We start from the raw sequence: 20,931 nt of genomic DNA on the forward strand, positions 1-20,931 counted from the left end.
AGACTGACAGCCGTCAGGCAGTTAAACAGACAGACATTCTACAGCAAAAGGTGAAGTTATCGCAATTCGTTCTCGAATCTGTTATTATATATAATTCCAAGTGACTTAATGTGGAAGGTTTATGCACTTCGAACAAGTTTTTCTGTTTACATGCTTCAAATCTCAATTAATCCACAATTTCCGTCTCTTTATTGTTGTGCCTTAAACATGCTTTCTATCAGTATTATAATGAAAAGTCTTTGGACACACTATAAATGTACCGATAACCCCATCGACAATAGCGACGAGAATTTTGCTTTTTAATGCTTTGGCAAGTGAATGACCCAAATATGTGTAGCCGCAGTTATGCATGTGGGCACGCACACATGTCCATACACAAACGCAAGCATCGATAGCAAAGTTTGTTGCCATTGAGCTCAATTTTGCTTTCAAAAAAGTTTGATGATTTATTTGTTGATTTGTTGAAAGAAAGGATATAAAATTCCTAAACTTAGTTGTGTTGTTGTTTTGTTTATTAAGGACATTGTTATGTTGCGATAGCGAACACATTGGTAACACCATAGTTTCCATATACTGAGGCGACAGTGAATGTTTGTCGGAAACTATTGCTGCGCTAGGAAATTAGTGCGATTTGATAAATAGCGCCTGAAAGACTAAATTCCATTTTACAGTAACGCGAATGCCGAAAGACAGTGAGCATAACGCACATCGTACTCATTACCATCACTGCAATGAACATATTGAGGGTTTGTCACCGCACCACCACCATCATCACCATCATCATCATTTGGTACATAAAACGTGAAATAAGCACAAAGCATATAAAGAAAATTATGAATTTTGTTGCCTCTGCTCTAATGCGTTTACAAAGAGCAAGAGAGAGAGAGAGAGAGAGAGAGAGAGAGAGAGAGAGAGAGAGAGGGAGGAAGATTAAAAATGTCTCCTCTCTTTCCAAGATTAATTTCTACACCTTTCTTATACTTACAAGTTTTCTTTTTAAATCCATTATCAACAGTTGGACGGTAACTGTGACAACGGTAGTCCCTTAACCTACGATGAAGGTCATCAGGCTCATCATCACAATATTGACCTGGTTACCGCATTACGTAGCGAGTTGGCCGCCTTATCTTACCAAAAGGATCGCCTAAAAACTGAGGTTAATTCAATATTAATTCTTAACACATATTTTACTTAACGCAGAAAATTATTAACAGTTAACCGAAACGAAGGCCACCTTATGTAGCAAAGACAACGAATGTGAGAATTTACGAGCGCAAGCAGCTCGACAATCTACTCTTATAACGTCCCTACAATCCCGTTTACAAAGTGCCGAAAATCGTGAGGAATCAGTTCAGCTGCGTTGCGATACCACCGTGCAAACAATACAGCGGGAAAAACGCTTAGCCGATGAGAAAACTAAAGACTTGCAAATAAAAGTTCAACATCTTGAAACTAGTTTGGCTAACGAAGAGTCACAGAAAGAATTGATGCAGAATCGATTTAATGATTTCCTAAAACGTCTTGGCCTCTGCATGGATATGGAAGTTTGTGAAAGCGTTCACTTTAGTACGGAATGTGTGTTAACGCGGTTGGAAGAATTAGTAGCAGAACTGCAACGCACTAAAGCTAAAATTACTGCCACTTGTGAAACGCTGAATAGTTGCGAGAACGAGCTTTTGAATTTGAAAAGTTTTTCGAATATGGAGAAACAACGCCTAATGGTTCAATTGGAAGGTGCTAACAATCATGAGCATGAATTAGAGTCACGTTGCCGTCAATACGAGCGGGATTTACAAATTCAAAGAGATCGGCTTACTGAAGTTGAAATTTCAGCCGAGAAATTGAAGGAAGAGTTGAAAGGTTTTGAATCGCGCTGTCATCGCCTGCAGGGCAATTGTGAACGTGTACAAAATGATCGCTTACAGTTTTTACGCACATTGGCCCTTCAGATTAACGTTCCCGAACCCTGTGAAACTCTCATCAAGGATAAACTTAGAGAAATTATGTCAGAAAACAAAAGCTTGCAAATGGTAAAACATACTTACATAAAATGCCGCTCCACGCTGTAAAGTCGGTCAGGGCCGACTATTAAGCGCCATACATTACCCCGCCTAATACAATGCGTCATCTACCATTGTCATATTAGCTGCCCTTCATTTGCGAAGATGCATTAAAAATAATCCTTCCCACAGCGAGTATGTACGCCAAGGCGTTACATTATGCCGATAATCTCTCTAAAATTCCAAAAATTCGAACTTTTATTATTATTTTAAAAAAATTTACATGGAAGATCGAACAAGGGTCCATCCATTCATGAATGTTAAAATTGAAAACGAAAAACGAAGCTTTTTTCATAGAACGAAGTTCTCAAAATGGGGACTAGTCCTAAAGGTCGTCTGATCCAACATGTTTTCAGTTGCGTTCGTTCTTCATTTAAAACTTGTCAGTATGCCAAAAAGAAATTTGTTGAAAATTATACGAACATAAGAATTCATAGAGAGACAACGGTTGGGGAGAGGAATAACTTAATAGGCCTTCACCATTAATGCTGTAGCATATAATTAGCACAACTTAATTTTTCCCCTAACTGCACAGGAACTTCATGGATTACGGGAGCAGCTCTCTTGCCAACATGACAAGCTCAAAGAAACGCAACAAAGTACACAATGTCGCTTGCGTAGTGAAGAGGCGCGAAAATCTGAACTGGAAGAACGTCTCGAAAAGTGTCACGAAGAGATTCACATTTTGCGTAAAGATCATTTGGGTCTATCGGAATATCTTTTGCGTTTGGCTAAAGCTTTGCATTGGACTGAATGCTCATCACCCCCTGAATTGGGCATAGATACCAATATAATGGCTGAGAGTTTGTTAGAGAGAGCAGAACGTTTAGCGTCTTTGCATCACGACTATGATCATTTACACAGTCATCAGCATCATCTACATCGTTTAGCCGATCGAGTGAGATTTTGCACGCTGCTACCGGGGATAGCTTCATATATTTTTTTTTTTTTTTAATTTTTTAGTCATGTTGCGATCACAATCATCACGGTCATACTCACCCACATACTAAACTCAGAAGAGAGAAATCTTGCCATGATTTGCCAATTAAGGATACACCAAGCACTTTATATAATCTTCAAAGAAAGGTGCGTGTTTTGAAGGAACAAATACAACGACGGGATTTACATTTAGAATTGTTAAAACGCAAGTTGGCCATTATTGAAGACGGAGCCAGAGGTAAATGTATTTTGCAGGTGGGTAAAAATACATCGCTAGTACCTACTTAGCCGTAAATATTGCTCAATGTAGGGTGAACGTGATGAAGCGGTTTGTCGTACCAAAAAGGCCAATAAAATCATTGATAAACTCACATGTCAACTGGCAGATGTTCGGTCTCAAGTCGCAGAAGTCAAAGCACAATTAGCCGAAGCGGTAGAATATAAGATAACCGCTCTGGAGAGAGCTCGTAAAATAGATGAACTGACTACGCAGTTATGTGACTTGGAAGAAGAGAAAACCCGTCTCTCAGCCCAAGTAAACACTTTGAAGGATCGATTGAAGGCATCCAGTGACTCGGCACAGCACAGAAGATGCCGTGACGAAGCTTTGATAAATGTGAGTTTGCTTCAGAGTTTGCTTGTTTTATAAGATTGAAAATTTTTCCCTTCAGTCGTTGCGCGACGACTTGACCCACGTGCAAGCGCAAATATCCGATACCAATCATCGCCTGTCTCAATTGCAATCGTTCCGCACTTCCGTAGCCCGGACTTTACATCTCCGCGATTTACCTGAAACTGATTTATTGCATCGTTTGCAAGCTTTATGTGCCGCTCATCAGGAATTCACTATGCTTTCTAAACGCTACGAGACAGCCTCTCCCTTAGGTGAGCATGCTTGTACACGCTTTGATGATCGCCTGCCGAACAATACTCACTATCATCCACCACATTGTACACCAACGCCAAATTCAACAACTCTACACGGTCATCGGGGCTATCACTGAGGTATGGGAAGCAACGCGATTTCATAAAATATTTTTAAATCCAAAAAATTGTTGTCAAAGTAAATGAGTTATAGAAAGTATTTATATTTTTGTCTATGTCTTATAATATCTTTCTTTAATATCTAACACAAATCGTTTTTGTGAGCCTAAGCTTGAATAATGCGTACAATTATATAAGAAAAGAAGGCTAAAGGTAAGACACATATATCAGAACACTATAATCAGAATTCTTTTTACGTGTCACTACTACTTCAGAAATAAAAAACCATGAAAAAATCATAAGCCTTTTTAATAAAAAACAATTCAGAGAATTATTTTCGGTAGTGACCGAATCTTTTACGCCCATCACCGTTGTCCTAATAAAGACAAAAAAGGTAAAAGAACTATATTTTCAAGCTCTATAGAAAAGAGGGAGCGCGGCTGATTTCTTCTGTTTTCAAAATAAAAATATTTGTCGCATAGGCGTGTGGACTTGTTTTACAACTAGGACATCATATGAGACAATTTTACAAAAGTCGTCCGATTCGATTCAATAGGATTCAGCCTTGGACTGAAACAGTGTGTAGAATTTTATCAAAACTTCCCAGACTTTGCGAACTACATGGAAAGACATCACATAGACAGATGAACAGATCAGAGTAAATCGATTCAGAAAATGATATAAAACTTTATTTTGGGCTGTGCTCACTCTGGATGGTTTCGAATCAGACGCCATTAACATTTTTACCCATTTCCATGGCATGCGAAGTAGATACAGTTCAGTTTTAGATGTGTTCTCTGGAGAAGATGGAATGGGCAGGGGATGAGCGGCTTGGGTAGCCAAGTTTTTTATTTGAATTTATCAAGTCGACACTTAAAACACCTACTACTAAATTTCATTACTTTATACGAAGTCTTTGGATTCAAGCTACCGCATATTCCTTTGCGAGTGTATTTTTCAAGCACAAAAATGTAGAACATTGCGAGTGTCTTATATAAATGTAATTTAATATTTTAATTTTCTATTATAACCTAAGAGTAATTTTATATACATTTTATTTTAATATATAAAAGAAAAAAATAATGATATGTGTATACTTTGAACATTGAGGAGGTTCAATAAAATCATTTTTCTTAATTTCCTTCAACATTCTAGAATGATCGTTGCCGTAAGTCATTCTACATAAATGTGTCATCAGAAAGTCGACGATTTCTGCAACGCTAAGCCGGCAAAACATTGAAGAGACTCGTATAACAAGAAATGAGATAAAAAAATGTATGAATACATTTTTACACATTCCCCCCTTTCCTTCTGCTATGAAAAAATACTTTTATTATTTAACGGGAAAAATTGTAAAACAAAATTTAATGTCTTAAGCCTGGTACTTGCCGAAGGTTATTTTACATAAAACAAAGCTGTGAATTGCTCTCGTATTTGTATAATCTGATTGAGTCGCACAGATTTACAAATTTACATACCATGTAACGAAAAAAATTTTATATGTGACAACACCCGCCTCATCGCGCATTATATCGTACGAAATATCTACGGCTGGCAAGGTCAGAAAAACAACAACACCAACGCTACAGCTAATTTTTCTTAGATAATTTGGTCCGTTAGATAATGTTAGATGAAGTTTTTACACTTCGAAAAACCAGAGACCTCTAGTAGGCGATAGATGATTAAGTAGACGTACAATTGTATTTATCAAAGACATTCGTGGGTAGCATTTGAGCTGTAGCAGAGAAACGAATAACTTTCCTAACAAACATGTAAGTCTGCTTAAAATTATAAAAGCATTTTGGGGGATTCTTTAGTTTATACTATAGCCTACATTACTACATATGTATGGGAAATGATGAGATAATTTTAATATTATATTTTTAATAATAACCAAACACTTTTAATAAAGTTAAAAAGTTATTTATATATACATGTTTTAGTATACTTGTTGCTTTCCCATTTTAACAGAATTCCTCACGATGTAACAGCATTTCTTACACAGCTTCGTCATTTTAATAGAATTTCTTACGATTTAACAGAATTTCTTACACGGCGTTGGCAACGTCGTTTCATATAACGATGATAAAGATTTTTTATTGACCATTGACCATTTTTCTTATTTATTAAAAACAACTCTGTGCTAACGGTTTTTTAACCAGAAATATTAATCGCACGTTAAAGTTTATTATATTGGAAATATTTTTAAAAGTGTTAACAAATATGCTTTTAATAGCCAGAACTTGGCGTTTGTTCCCAGAAATGAACACTTTTGGAATTGGATTGCATCACTTTTATGACCAATCCCCTTATAAAGCCCTTTTCAAACCACTCGTTCTATGAAAAAAATTGCAATATTCAAAATAGCTCGATAAAAATCGCTGAGTAATACGATTTCGGCAATGCTAAATTGATGCAAAGGTATAGATGGGCCGCAGCGATTCATTGAAACTCTTTCTATACAACCGTTCGCGCAAAAGCTAAATATTTATAAGCTAATACCGACTAATGTTTCATTTGTTGAAGGGGGAACGCGGCCTTAGTACTAGCTAGACATAGAAATGAACTATACCATGTGTGTGGATATTTTGCTCATGATACTTATGACAGGTTGGGTCTAATAATTTGTTCTCTGAAAACAATTATTAATTTTGATAAATTTGCACTCCGTCCGTTCACGTTCACCTTCGAGTCCTTTCATAAATAGACTGGCTTTAGTAGAAAACAAGATGTAATCATTGAAAATAATTAAATAATTACATTAGGCGAAGTGATGTAGGGTATCTAATGATTAGCCTTACCCGACAACGCGACTGATGGCTGCAGATAATATTCCAAAATTGGTTACAACTTGACAATGAGCAAAAACTACAAAGGATATATATTGCAGACATTAATTCGATATAAATATTTACAAAATGAATGAACATGCCTTAGAAAATGTGGTAAAAAAAATATTCTGATTGGATATTAGCCGATATTGACATCCGCTTCAAAACCAATAAAACTCCTTAGTTGTTTGAAAAAAAAAACATAATAAAAGTTAGATGGGAGACATTAGCATTGATAGGTTTTTTTTATTTTTTTTTAAATACATTATTTATATAGACTTTATTTTCATGCAGAAAACTTTGTGATTTTATCTAAACAATGTTGATTTCTGCTTTCTTACCTGGTTTTCTGACCTGTTACTAACTTATTTGGCCTTGTTTAATATCAATTTGTAGAGTTAATATAAAATAGATGTAACCTTATAAATTTCCACCAATACGGTAAGGGTGATCCTACAACTTCTGTATTGAAATGGAAAGATCGGCTACCTTGAACTAATATTATAAGATATCGAAGTTTCATTTTTTTGTTTTTTTTTTTTTTCTCAAAGAAACCATGGCGGTGGCCACAACCAATCCTTTTACCAACCATAGTGAGTAATTATTACATCCTTTTTATGGGGACCTAGGGATGGTCGTCAACCGAAGCTTTGATCTCTTTATTACTGGCACGTTTTTGGACGATGATTAATTTTTTTTTTTTTTGTTTTTCCTCCGAAAGGGCGAACAAAATTTGATAAGTAGAGTGCAAACTGCAAAATTTTGATTTCGATTTCCGCGGTAACGAATTTGCCAATCGGCGCACTGCCTTGGCATTCGTTACAGTAACGTTTGTAGGCTCGCACCCAAGAAACGGATCTCCCTAAGGTACAATCTAGTGAACTGAGGCCTCTCCCACCGAAGTGCACTCTTGCTACTTTTAAGTAAAGTTATCTTTTTTCAAACGATAAATGCGATCAATAGGTCATGTCGAGGGCCGTAGAGAACCGTGTTACATGGGGAAGAATACCAATCGTACACCCAGTGACGTATCCAGCACATAATATTATTATTATTGTAGCTAATTAAAGAACTACATTTTCTTTGCTCAGTGCTAATAGATAAGAACATGTAAAGAAGCAGAGGTATTGAGTAGCAGAAAGCTTGCCTGTTGGCTAAAGAAATATTCTATTCGCAATCTAAACGACATCAAAAAATATTTTCTGTTTTTGTCCTAAAAGATACGATGGTTTTTAAGCGAAGTCATTTGACCCGCCAATGGGACGAACGGATGCACATGAAGTGTTAATACTTAATTCATTTGTTGCATTTGTTTCGTTCATTCTATCAAGCTTGTAAAGGTGATACTTGCCAAATAGAGTATTCAATGTCTACGTTAGACGATAAACACATATTTAATGCATCTAAAAAGCGATACATACACACACAAGTTTTTTGAACTATTGTTAAATGAATTAAAAAAATCGGGTCATTTGGTTGACATAATCGACTAGCTTTGATTGAGATCCTGTCGTTGAACTGATATAATTAAAAATATAATTTAAAAGTATTCAAGAGCACAGTAAGTGCAACGTTCTATTTTCAGGTAATACATTAGGTAGGATGGAAAGCAAACGCCAAAGTAAGTTAAGACGTAAGAATGTTTTTTATATAAAACGCATACTATACGCCATTGCATATGTTAGGTGATGATGTATCGTATTAAGAACAAAAGAGGTAAGCAGAGAGGTAGGCAGGTGTTTTCAGCATAAGTTGATTTTAAAAATGTTGTGTTTTTAAATAATTCACCGCAGACCGCGTACCAAAAATTTTCGTATGCAAGTATTTTGGTCTTACCATTGAGACATATCCCGGTAAGGTAAGAGATTATGTAAGAGTTTTTCTACAGGCTCTGATTATCAAATGGATTTATAGTTTCAACCTAACCATGAATTTTGAATAAGAGGATCCAACGGTTATCATTTAGTCAGGCTGTTGTTCTTATTTGAATGTAATATTGTAATAAAGCGATACTCTACGCAAGAGTCGTGAAGATTGTGTTAAACTTATGTAAGGAGATACTTCCAATCCAAAGCCGTTTTTTTTTTTGACTAACACAGGTAACAGTCGCCAAATGAAATGAACTGGCAGACGATGTCATGCGGTTGTGCGGTTCACAGCACTCAAGGCCAAGAACGGAAAGAGATTTTCTAAGTACGTTTTTCTATGTAGTGGCGGCAGCGCCAACGCGCTTGCATGAAGACACACACAGACACATACAGACACACACAGCTCTTTCAGCTATTTTAGATCGTAAAGGGCAAGTAATATAAGTCAATCTTAGATCTAGAAGGCAGGTCTCGAAAATGGAGGATTATTTTGGCCCTAATACTCATTATGAAGAAGTGTTTCGCTAAGTTCACTTATAGATTATGAGTAACTCCTGCGAAACGTTGCATGGCACCATATGTGCCCAGCATAATAAAATTATCGACCAATGAAAACCCTGCTAAAACTGCAGAATAGATTCCCATATATAATTCTTGAGACGGTTTGTCAGCTTCAGTTCGTCATTCAATAACCTAGAGAAGTGCAAAAATTAGCTCTATGGCTTTCCCTATCAGGTCGCACGCTTCTAAATGAAACCGTATTGGTATACAAGTTAAAAAGCTTTGAGTTGGTTCATATTGAGGTTCGAATTGCCAGAACGTGGCCCCAGGTCGCCAGAAAAATCGATAAACTAGAAATAACGGTAAAGAATTCTACTGGGTAGGTTTACGGCTAACAATTTTTACTGCAACCGACATTTCGCTAACAACCTATAAAGCATTGCTATAGAAACGTTAACCCTTTCTTGACGGCTCTCCACTACCATAATTTATCGTCAATCTGTACTGGCAATGGATCGTTAAAAGAAATGACTGCAGTATACAGACGAAGTCAGCCGCTGTCACGCAACTATTGCACGCCATACGTCAAATGAAAGTTTTAATCAACTTCATCTTTTGCCTACAAATATCGAACCTAATCTCAAAATTAATCAGTTATTTCATCGGAAGAATTCACAAACCCTTACTAAATAGCTTGACTTTAGAGTTTGTTCGACTTTTGTTAAGAGCCTACACATACTTCCAATTTAATGGCAGTAGAATACATTTTACGTAGGTACGTTTTCTTGTTAAAAGTGGCGCTTTTCGATAAGTGGACCGAATAATGCCGTTATGGGTGATTTTTATAGAGTATTGCTTGAAACGAAAGGTCAGAATTAATGAAGAAAGCATAAAATGTGAAGTGATTATACTCATATTCGTCTCCCGTCCTTCGCCCACTTCTTTTCTCAGTATCAGTCTACTCATCGTTTAACCTTATGATGCCATAAACTTAAAATTTTAATTAGGAAATATCTGCTTGTCATAGTGAACCTAAACTTTCGTATGCATTGGCCACTAACTCCCGGGAATTTTCAGAGTTAACCGATCTCCGAATTAAGATATTTGCGTGTTGGTTTTCCTGAGATCCTTCTTTCGGGTTACCTTGCAAATCAAGCTGCTACTGAAATTAATTGTCCCTAACTAAATGAAGATTTTTCCTCCTTCGTAATCAGTTAACGCTGGATAGCAAAAATTCAATCTAGGCTGCATTTTCTCTTTTATTTTTCTTCATTCATTATTATTCATATTCGTTAAGTGCTTCATGACAAATCCCGAGTTTCAACTCGATCCTGTTCGCTTTTGAATAGAAACGTTTCAATGAACTCATCGTATAGTTTATCCTTTTCTTTTAGATTTCGCTCATTTTTGATGTCGCCCAACAACGTTAATAACTCGAAATAATTCTCCTCCTTCTCTTTAGCGTTTATTAAAGCGGCAGTTAAAACGCCCGAAGCGTTTTGAAATTCTTGCATAAATTTCAAGTACAAATTATCGAAATCTGTTAAGTTACGTGATTCGTTAATAAATTCTTTCGAAATTAATTGAACTCGAAATTCGGACTTTTCTAAATTGTGAAGTGAACGTAACTTCTCCATTTCTTGGCCTTCGTGACGGAAAAGTTGTAACAATTTTCGCTTTTCAGTGTAATTGTAATTATACTTTAAGGCTTCATTCACTTTTGTGATGTAATCAGATATCAACGTTTCGACCGCTACGGTTAGGTTTGCATCTATTTGCTGCGAAAAATTCTGGAAAATATTGCGTGTTTTCATTAAAGCCTTATTGGTGGTATTTAAAACCAGACTTTCCATATAATCTATAAATTCTTGCACTTGAACATTTCGTTCGTCTTTAATGCCAGTCGACGATATCTGAAAGGTATTACAATATTTTTCCATTTATTAAACGCTATAAATTTCTGCGATAAGTTTTTCTTTTTTTCTTTTGCATCTTAGTTACTACGCTCATATGTAGTAATGTATTAACTTGGTCATTCGATTTGCAACATTTCATAGTAAACTTTTCCTATTTGCTGCCTATAAGGAGGAAGCACTCATATAAGGGAAGATAGGAAACTAAGATTGGGCGCTCAAAACTAATTAGTCGGAATCTGTAACGGACGTGTCTTCAAATACACATCAAAGCGTTTTAATAACTAAACCACATCGGTCGGTTTATGCCAATGCGTATGCAAGCGTTTTGTAAAAGCCATTACACCCTTAAGTGCCCTGAGCTTTTTTTCTCTGATTTATTTGCATTATTGCTTCCAATGATCTATACTGTCTCAGAGGTTAGTTGAGTTTCCATTACCCAATCAAAAGTCTTAAGTGTTTGGTAACGAAAATTCGAATCGATGCAATTGAGCTTTTTAACATATTTGCTCTTTCAAATAGTATCTATTACGTACCTGTTGGTTTAAGCAGCATATCGCTAGTGTGCACCAGATTAATTTCAGTGTCGTTTTCTTGCTTGATACTGACAAAATAAAGTGTGATAGTCCACACGTCGTCGTTGCTGTTATTACTCTATACATTGTCGTCTGCGTGTATGGCTGCTATATGTATATGTATATATATATATATATATATTGAATATAACTTATATGAATTTTCTAAATGTTCTTTCTGGCTGATTTGTTCTTGAAAGACTGACAACGCACTCTCAAGAATAGCAGGTATTTGCGTACTTATACACCAATACCTTTCTCATCTCTGATAGTCAGCCCAGGCTGTCAGCTTGAATTTATTTATATCAATACACATTCGTGCTAACATGACTGTATAATGGTTCTGGTTGCCCGAACGCAAGTTAGTTAACGTAATCTCTAAACAATATTTCTCGGTTTAAAACTCATCTATAGTATCTTCAGTAATCTAAAACCAGAAAAAGAAAAAAATAGAGAGAGAATAACAAACCTAGAACGTATCGATATGCTGTAAAGAAGTGTAACACAATTTTTTTTCTATATACCCATCACAGGCTCATGCGAGGTATATTGATTTTGTCGAAACGTTTGCAACGCAAAGGAAGCATCAGAGCCCCACAAAGCAAACATCTCAGCATTGATCAGCGTCAAGTTCTGAATGGATTTTGATGTTCCTCTGTCCCTCGGTCCGCCTATCTGTTTGTGTAATGTCTGTTGTAAACATTCGCGTGGCAAGAAAAATTAAACGATCGAAAACTAAGCTCATTGGAGGTTTTTGTACGCAGGCTGATCTTGAAAATTGGCCAAATCGGTCGAAGGGCACGTCTACAACAACACGAAAACTGACAACACATAGGTTTTTCAAAAGGAATAAAAAACTAGTTTTTACCTCATTACTTGTAAACAGATACAGACAAATGTACAAAAAATTGATCCTATGGACGAGCCATAAAAATTGCAAAACTTATGCACGCCTACCCAATACCACAGTATGTGAACACTAAACTTTTTTTTTGAAACGCGCTTCAAAGGCCCCATCGAGTAAATAAATTCTTGGCCAGTTTCAAATTCGGAATGTACCTAGAAATGTCCGTCTGTTTGACTGTCCATCTGCGTAGCATTTATGTAAACGTTCTCTCGTCCGCAAATATGAAGACAATGTCTACAAATTTGGCGAATAATTTGAAAATGACCCAAACCGATCAAAGGACACACCTACAATGCCCATACGCTTGTGCAACAAAACTGTAAACAGCTTTGTTTTCCCTCTTCTTTGTTTATTACACACACATAACACATAAATATATACCATATATATAATCGCTTTTGTTCTGAAATTAAATTCTTTTCCTTTTTTTATCTTCTTTAGGATGGTGGTGATGGGTATAAAAGATTCGGTCACGACCGAATATAATTTTCTTCTGTTGCTTGTATTTTCTAAACACATTTGCAAAGTATTTGCATTGTCGTTCTTTTACTTTTCTTCAGTAAACTTTCATTTTTCACAATACGAACACAATCCATTTACTGCTGTCGGTATTGCTGTAGGTTTTGGTATGCATTTTAAAAGACAAAAACTTTAAGCACATTGTGGTTATCGATAGTTTCGTTTGATTGGACTTCTGGCTTGGTTTAGAAATTTACTTCCGTTTAATAAATAAATGATTGAGCAAATGAAATGTAAAGGTACAGATAGTGTCAACCTAACGAGAACTTGGTAGGAAAAACCACATATAACAAAAAAAAAGAAAAAAAAAACCTTACGATTTCCTGGGAAAATCTACTTTATTTCATTTAGTTTGCGGTTTTCGCAAGTCACATTGACATCCGATTAATTTATTAAATAGTTTGTGCTTAGAATATATATAACTTCTTAATCGATCTAAGAACGGGAACCTAATTATTTATAAATAAACGTAAAGACAGATGAGAAGTTTCTCATCAATTGCTTCAATTTTGCGTCTGTTCAGTATGCTAGGTGTCCATCTGTCCGTCTTCTTGTCCTTATTGCAAAATCGAAGATATTTGCTTCGAACGTGGCAGAAAACATTGCAAGTTGTTGCATGCGGATAGATTTAAATCAGTCAAAGGATACGTGCAGTGCAACGTAAAGTCAGAACACCTCTGCTTTCAATAGCAAAATAATTAGTGATATAATGACGCAATAAACGTTTGCATTGTCCATTTTAATATAAAGATGGTGGTTACAAAAGACTCGTCCGCAGCCCGATCTAATTTTCTTGCTATTTAACGTTGCCTTAGATTAAGTCTCTCAGCTTTTGTAGATGTGGGATGTTATGTGTTATGGAGCTTTGTAAATTTTGTCTAGTGAAAATTTCCCAAGGGTGTACGAGCCAACTTTAAGATATATCTTTTTGTTTGCCTCTTTTGACTTCGACAAGAGTGGTTAAGTATGGACTAGGCATCTCATGCTGCGTGAGGAAGAGTGTTACGGATGTTATATACATAATAATAGGTCGAGAGCAATATGTGCCGTGGTCATGATATTCGGTTTAGCATTTTTCTAGCATGACTTCTGGCTAAGGGAAGAACTCAGTGTGTAGTCAGTCGTAGATGTTTCTCTTTTCTTAATTAACGCTACAAGCGTTGCTATATTTTTAGTTATTATACCAAATCAAGAAATGCTCACAAAAAACTTCTCGTCAAAAGAAGAATTCAGAACTCACTTCCCTTCTCTTAAAAATTATCAAGAATTCATTTAATTAATTTCTGAATTGAAGTTTAGTCTTTATATCCCGATTTAGTTACCCAATTTTTCTTTTTAGACTTCATATCGTCATTTTTTCTTTCCAAAGTTTGCAGACTATGACTTCGATTCCTGCGAAGCATACTAGTGCTCTTAAAGCTTAACTTCCCTTTTTTGTCCATATTAGTTTGTATTCTTTTCTAATAGTGATAGCGAAAGCGGTATCCGTTTGAGTAGCTGAGTGGGCAAGAATCAAAGTCAATATTCGTGGGTTTAACACTCAGTATGGTGGAATTTACTTTCGTCGTAGCTATAGTGAATACCTAGTCGTTATCAATTGAGCTCACACACACACACACGCACACGTACGCACGTACTAGACTGTAGCTTGCTTATCTCCCTATCGCTTTCCTTTTCCCCACTTCCTTCTGACAGTTACCATACTACCACATGTATAGGGGACATCCTTTGATTAGTCATATTAAAAAAAAGAAAAGGAAGAAGCGAGCGTACACGAGCGGAAGTGGCAAGTGAAAGAAAGGCATTGAAACTGCATAAACTCTATATTCCGAGTGTGCTTGCACACAGATCAGATACATATTTCTTACCTTGAGTTTCTAATTACTTACTCAGCAATTTTAGCAACTTTACAAATATTATGGATTAAATTGTCCCAATTTGGTAGAAACAGTTATATGGTCAGTTAAAATAAAAACTAATTCCAATATTTCCAAGTTTTTTATATATATGCGAAAGTTATCATAAACTTTTGGTCCTTTAGGTGCTTCATAACCCCTTTTTTGAAAGCTCAAAAACTGAACGAAGCCAAACTGACTCGTGCGGTTAATTCTAATACGAAATGATCTGCACGAACTTCGCATGAGAAAATTCGATTACACAAGAAATTTGCGGTCGACGTCTCTTTGAGAGCACATATAGCGATTTTCTTCATTTATTTATTTATTTACTTAATCTGTTTTTCTTTCTTGCCGTAGCAGTGATTAACTGCCGTAAAGCAGATTAATTCTCCTATAGTAGAAGAAATTAGTTATTTTATTTATTTTTTTTTTTTTTTTTTGGATGAATCGAGTTGCCTATCGCTAAATGTTGCAAAGATAATAAAGCAATGAGCGGATCGTCATATTCTTGTAAATTTGTCAAAAAAAAAAAAAAAAAAAAAAAAGAATCCATTTCATGCTTTATTACAACAAATGTATAGAGTTATATAATAGCTTGCCTTTAGAATATGTCGGTATGTCAACCATTATTATTGTAAGCAGAATTTTATCGATTTGAATATATTTGTATGCAGAGTTCACAACACTTATTGCTTGAAATAATCCATTCAGAACGATAAACATGTATTTCTATGCAAATATAGATACATTTAAGAGTAAGATAACATACGCATACATGCATAGAGTGGTAAATAATCAGAAATCTCTATCCGTTCATTCTTAACAAAAGCATTCATTAGAAACATTCAAGGAGACAGACATCATTAAACATTCACACTGACTAGGCGGAGAGGGACATAATGGATACATTTACCGATAGATTAAAAAAAGGCAAAAATACTTCGATCTCTTTTCTATGTTGGATAAAAAAAAAAAAAAAAAAATGTTCAATTATATGTAAATATGAAACGATGTGGGATTGCAATGTAAATACAAAAAAGATGTGAAGGATGTGTAGGAAGGGTTCTCCAAAGGGTTCACCTAAGTAGATTCAATGTCTTTTTATGCGAAGAGAATTCATTTTAACTTTGAATCATTTTCACTCAACTGGATTATTAAATGAAACATTGTTAACATATTGATTAATAGCCTCATTTTTATTGAGCAGGTGTTAATATCAATAGTTTCCGTAAATTGCACATTAAAGATGTTTCCGCAGGAATAGTCATCGAAACTTTTTGCCAGATGTCTTTTCTTCAAAAAAAATAACATAACCAGTGCACTGTTCGCCCTCCCAATAGCGCTTACGCTTGCATGCATCTTTATAAGCCATCGAAGAACTTGTTGCTCCTCTTTTAGCGAATGTGCATTGTGCACGGTGCACGCAGTAAAAAATTATATTAAAAAAGCAAAAAAAGCAAAAAAAAAAAAATTGCAGTTTAATGAACTTTTGCCAGAAAGCCACAGACTCGCAAAAACCAGCAGCATTTAGTGTTAAACCACACTAAAGGCAAACAGTGAAATGTTGCTAAAGATGAAAAGAAAAAAATGGAAAAGAAAAAAAGTTGAAATGTAAACATGAAGATAGAGTAAAAGAAACATGAAAATGCACATGAGCAACAGACCTTAACATTTACTTCAGATAATGCACTCGGAGAAGGCAAGAAGCCTTAAAGAGTAAACGTTGACGGTCAAACAATTCAAACTTGACTCCATCGCGCATACGGCAAACTCTTCGCATATAACATATGTTTATATTAGAGAAGTTGTTGTTGTTGTTGTTGTCTTTCGTTGTTGCCACACAGCCATTGCTGCCCCTCAAAGTTCAACATATCATGCGCAGCTTTAACGAAAGCAATAAAAAAATTTTAACATAACACGAAACCAGATGAAAATTATACTTGAATCGGATCGAAACTTTTGCGCCCTATTAACTGCAAGTTTCTCCATTCACTGATTGCTTCTGCCGCTTTCCAAAGCATCCTACTACGAGCTGATCACAGTAACACAGTAACACTAATAACAAATCGAATAAATTTCTTTCTTTAAGGCTAGAGTATGACGTATATGATGTAAAAAGTTGAAGATTATTGAATGGTCAACTTCACTGTCATAGTTGATGACCTATCCTAACGACCACACAATTGATATTAAATTTAATTTTTCATTTTTATATGAATGCATGTACAGTTCTCGTTTGAGAATAATTAGAGAGCACAGCAACGAAGTAACAAAATTAATACAACTTCGCTTCATGAACATGAAACTAAAAAATTCACTTCATAGATCGATGATCATGGTCCTCCCCAACTGCAAGTTAAATAAAGGCATAACAACAACAACAATAATAATAATAATAACAAAACTAACTAACTAAATACTGGGAGGCAGTCAAGCAAGCCAGACTGTGCCACCACACCGCAAATATTTTTGGTGTCAAAAGATCAACATCATTCACAACGCATAAACTTTAGCTTTATTACTGTTCGTCTATAAGTTTAGTGGGCTGAGAGAATAAAGATAAAACACAGGCTATAAAATTGATCATTGAATTGAATTTGATAATATATTAGTTTGATTATTCGGTTTGTAAAATATGTACTCAAAGATTATCCAGGCATCCAGGCCAGGTTTTGCTTTTTGTTGCGCTCTTTGCTTCATATCCATCCATGTATGCAGTGTATTTCGCGTGCTGACTCTTCTTTCATTTTCCCAAATGAAGTTACGAAGTGTGATCATAATTCAAAATCAAAACCGTGCCAAGAAATAATAAAATACATTTTCATATGGGGAACAACTTTCAATATCTTGCACAGATCTGACTTAAGCTGATATCGGTCTGAGGAGGATTTAAAAGTTTTGCTCATTAAAGTCTGGCTGATTAACTTACGCATTGGATATCCAAGATTCGTGGTAACGTGAATATATTTATCTTACTTGTTATTTATTATTTCTTCTGATGGTTGTTCTCTCTTCTCTTTTTTCGGTTCTTTTCATTTTTTTGTTCTTTATAAATATTTCCTTTCTTGAGTAAAGAATTTCTTTTAATTTTATATAGACAAGCGTCTACGTTTCTTTTTGTTATATTACTTTTAAAAAAAATTTTTTTTTTTTTTTTTACTGCCTCTTACCTAAATGTTTGGTTGGGTTGCTTGTTTGATTCTTGGACGAATTCTTGTTGCCTGCATACAAATTTTTATGGGAGATGCATATACTTTTCTTTCCTTTTGCTTTTTCTTATTTTTTCTCTTTTTTTTTTTTTTTTTTGCAAAACACGTTCTAATCATTATTTTATATGAAAATAAAAAAACATTCTATCAAAAAAGTAGCGGGAATGTTTCATTCAAAAAACCGGCTTAAACGACTTTTTCGAACGTAATTGATGTTTGCGATTGTGCTTCTGTCAATACTCATGGCGCGTCAATGTCAATATTCATGGCTACTTGTGAATTGATTAATCATTATGTTGGGGTTTGTTCTCGCAAAGGGAAAACAAGTGCAAAATATACTTCACATCCATTTTGTCCATAGATAGAATCGGCAAAAATATTGACTAAAACCGGTTATCATTCTTCATTATGGGTATAAAGAGAACATGAAAACTTTTCAATTTTAGAAAGATTCCCAAAAAGTTGACAGGGTGTTTAAGATTAGTGTCTGTAACACTTCTTCATCGGGAAAAGTTCAACATTGATTCATTCGTAGGTGAAATTTTCAGACGAAAACTCGATAACTTTTCTTGAGTGGGCAACTTCTTTTCTTTTGTCAGTAGTCGTTACGTGAAATTGGAATCGATCAACGGCCCTAAGCAAAGTTCGAGAGTTATTATCCCAACCTAAGAATCTTTTAAAAGTTAATGTTTTAGTCTTGATAACTCTCTTAAATTAAGCAATGAGCTTTCATTTTGACAATTCCTGGTACTTTATCGACAGCAAGTGTATATTGTTTTTATACCCTATCTACCGCACGTTGCAACGTATGTTAAGTTCAAGTGGTATAACAACACAGAGAGGCTTAATGTAGATGCATCTTTCATTATACGGATTGATTCAGAATCATTTTCGAAATCAATTTAAGTATGTCTGTCTGTGTATCCATGTATCCTTGTGATCAACCTACCGGTCGCAAGTTTTAATATACCTTTTGACGAAATTTGATACACTTAGGTGTGTTTTCCAGAGCCGAGCCTTATTGAAAATGAATGGAGCGAACCATTTTTCCGGCCACTTTGCGATTCTTGCTGAGTAGTACTACTTCGGCGTAGTAATTGATTTGAGTTATTGTAATTGGATGGACTGATGTTTTCAACGCCCTTTTATATAAATGTTTCTATGAAAAGTAGGTCTTTATACGGCAAAGCTACCGAGTTTGTCAATGTTGGACTACGTAGCTCTATTCTTCCCCCAACAGCTCACCTCAAGTGTTTATATAGCAACAAAGTCTGGCAATTTGTAATACCTTATGCCGAAGGTAAGTGAATAATAGTAAGATATTTGAAAAATTAAACAAATTTTGCTAAACTTAAACCTGAACGATTTACTTTTTGGATCTGCTTCTATACAAAGGCTCCCATTAGAAGGAAACTTTTAAATGGAAATAACATGAAATTTCTGATCCTTTTCAAGGGAAAATATATTACGCGGAAAGGTGTGGGGTATCGAATGGTCGTCCTCGCCCGATTATAATATTCTCACTTGTTATGTTTGGCGTTCGCCTTCTTAAGAATGTATGCGTTTTATTATTTAACTGGTTCTCTAGAAGATTTACGAAAAGGTTTCTATCGCAAATATATCGACGATTTTTGCATCAAGTTTTAAAGCAAAGACAATTTAGACAAAAAACTAAAAAAAAGAAAAAGGAAAGAGCACCAAACTACTCTTGCTACAAATGTTAGCAAAATAGCAGTCATCTCAAATACATAAAAACTGCAAAGCTATTCAATAATTGTGAACGAACTGTTGAGCGAATTAAAATCATTTCTATATCAAATTGTAAGTGCAGTTTGATTAAGCTTGAATACCTATCTCTTTAAGTAAGCGCATAAAGAACGTAATTACACTAACGGTGCTTGCGGCAGTAAAACGAAAAAAAAAACCATTTCATGTCGTATTTTTATATTGATTCTGTGTAATATTTATGGCCTTAAATAAGTAATTGAAAAAGTTGAATTGAAGCGAATTTATGTTTGTAGCCATTACGTATATTTTATCGTGTAAATCATGGCGTTCCTTAACTTTAACGCATTGAGGAAAAACTTGGACATCTTTTGAAAATAAAAAAAGCTATACATATATATAAAAAAAAAGACTGGTTAATAAAAAGTCATATTCGTCTTTGAGCGATCTTTAATTGCGCATTATCCCGAGCCCACACATGGAAAAAGGAGCTCAACTAGTTATACTCCTTATATATTATATACGTATCTATTATTTATAGGTAGGCTTGTGCGCTGCTCTAATCCATTTTTATTATTGATATTAGTAATTAATTTAATGAATTTTAGTTTTTTATCTTTTTTTTTAAGAAACACAGGATTTCCATAGAAAATGCCAAACAGTATAACATATCAAGAACATTTTTCCAAACTTTTAAATCAATGGACTACCAAGTCAAATGTTAAGCACGTTTTGCTCAAAACTTTATCTTTGAAATCGGTGAACAGGATTTATCATAAACGAAGGCTGTCAACTTTCTTTTTTATCTATTACAAGAAGAGGAACTGACGAGCACGTTCGGTTTATAATCTTAATTCAATCAAAATTCTAGACGTGATATAATTTATTGGTTATGGGTACGTGTTTATGGACGGTAATGATGGATCATCGATATAAAATTTATATACCCTAACCGAGTGTATGGTTTATATTGTATAGGAAATCTGCGATCAACATATGTAA

General features: G+C 35.1%; 2 protein-coding genes across 2 annotated transcripts; one reads left to right on the top strand and one right to left on the bottom strand.

Annotated features, from left to right (window-relative positions):
* Positions 1–679: 679 nt before the first annotated feature.
* Positions 680–4,003, top strand: LOC119635461 (coiled-coil domain-containing protein 170). The gene is made up of 7 exons (XM_038030272.1): positions 680–790; positions 1,016–1,156; positions 1,215–2,030; positions 2,596–2,958; positions 3,024–3,254; positions 3,310–3,615; positions 3,671–4,003. Exons 1-7 carry the CDS (start codon positions 680–682, stop codon positions 4,001–4,003), a joined length of 2,301 nt encoding a protein of 766 aa, XP_037886200.1.
* Positions 4,004–10,484: 6,481 nt separating this feature from the next.
* Positions 10,485–11,123, bottom strand: LOC119635462. Its single transcript, XM_038030273.1, has one exon. The coding sequence runs from the start codon at positions 11,121–11,123 to the stop codon at positions 10,485–10,487; it is 639 nt and encodes a 212-aa protein (XP_037886201.1).
* Positions 11,124–20,931: the final 9,808 nt, after the last annotated feature.

This window comes from Glossina fuscipes, unplaced genomic scaffold (genome assembly GCF_014805625.2).
Source record: "Glossina fuscipes isolate IAEA_lab_2018 unplaced genomic scaffold, Yale_Gfus_2 26, whole genome shotgun sequence".
Classification (NCBI taxonomy): domain Eukaryota; kingdom Metazoa; phylum Arthropoda; class Insecta; order Diptera; family Glossinidae; genus Glossina; species Glossina fuscipes.

Bases quoted from the DNA above. Each gene is read 5' to 3' on its own strand.
- LOC119635461 (XM_038030272.1), top strand. From the start codon at position 680: ATGCCGAAAGACAGTGAGCATAACGCACATCGTACTCATTACCATCAC. The intron at 2,031-2,595 runs GTAAAACATACT...CTAACTGCACAG, and splicing joins AAAACAAAAGCTTGCAAATG to GAACTTCATGGATTACGGGA. The intron at 3,616-3,670 runs GTGAGTTTGCTT...TTTTCCCTTCAG, and splicing joins GTGACGAAGCTTTGATAAAT to TCGTTGCGCGACGACTTGAC.
- LOC119635462 (XM_038030273.1), bottom strand. From the start codon at position 11,123: ATGGAAAAATATTGTAATACCTTTCAGATATCGTCGACTGGCATTAAA.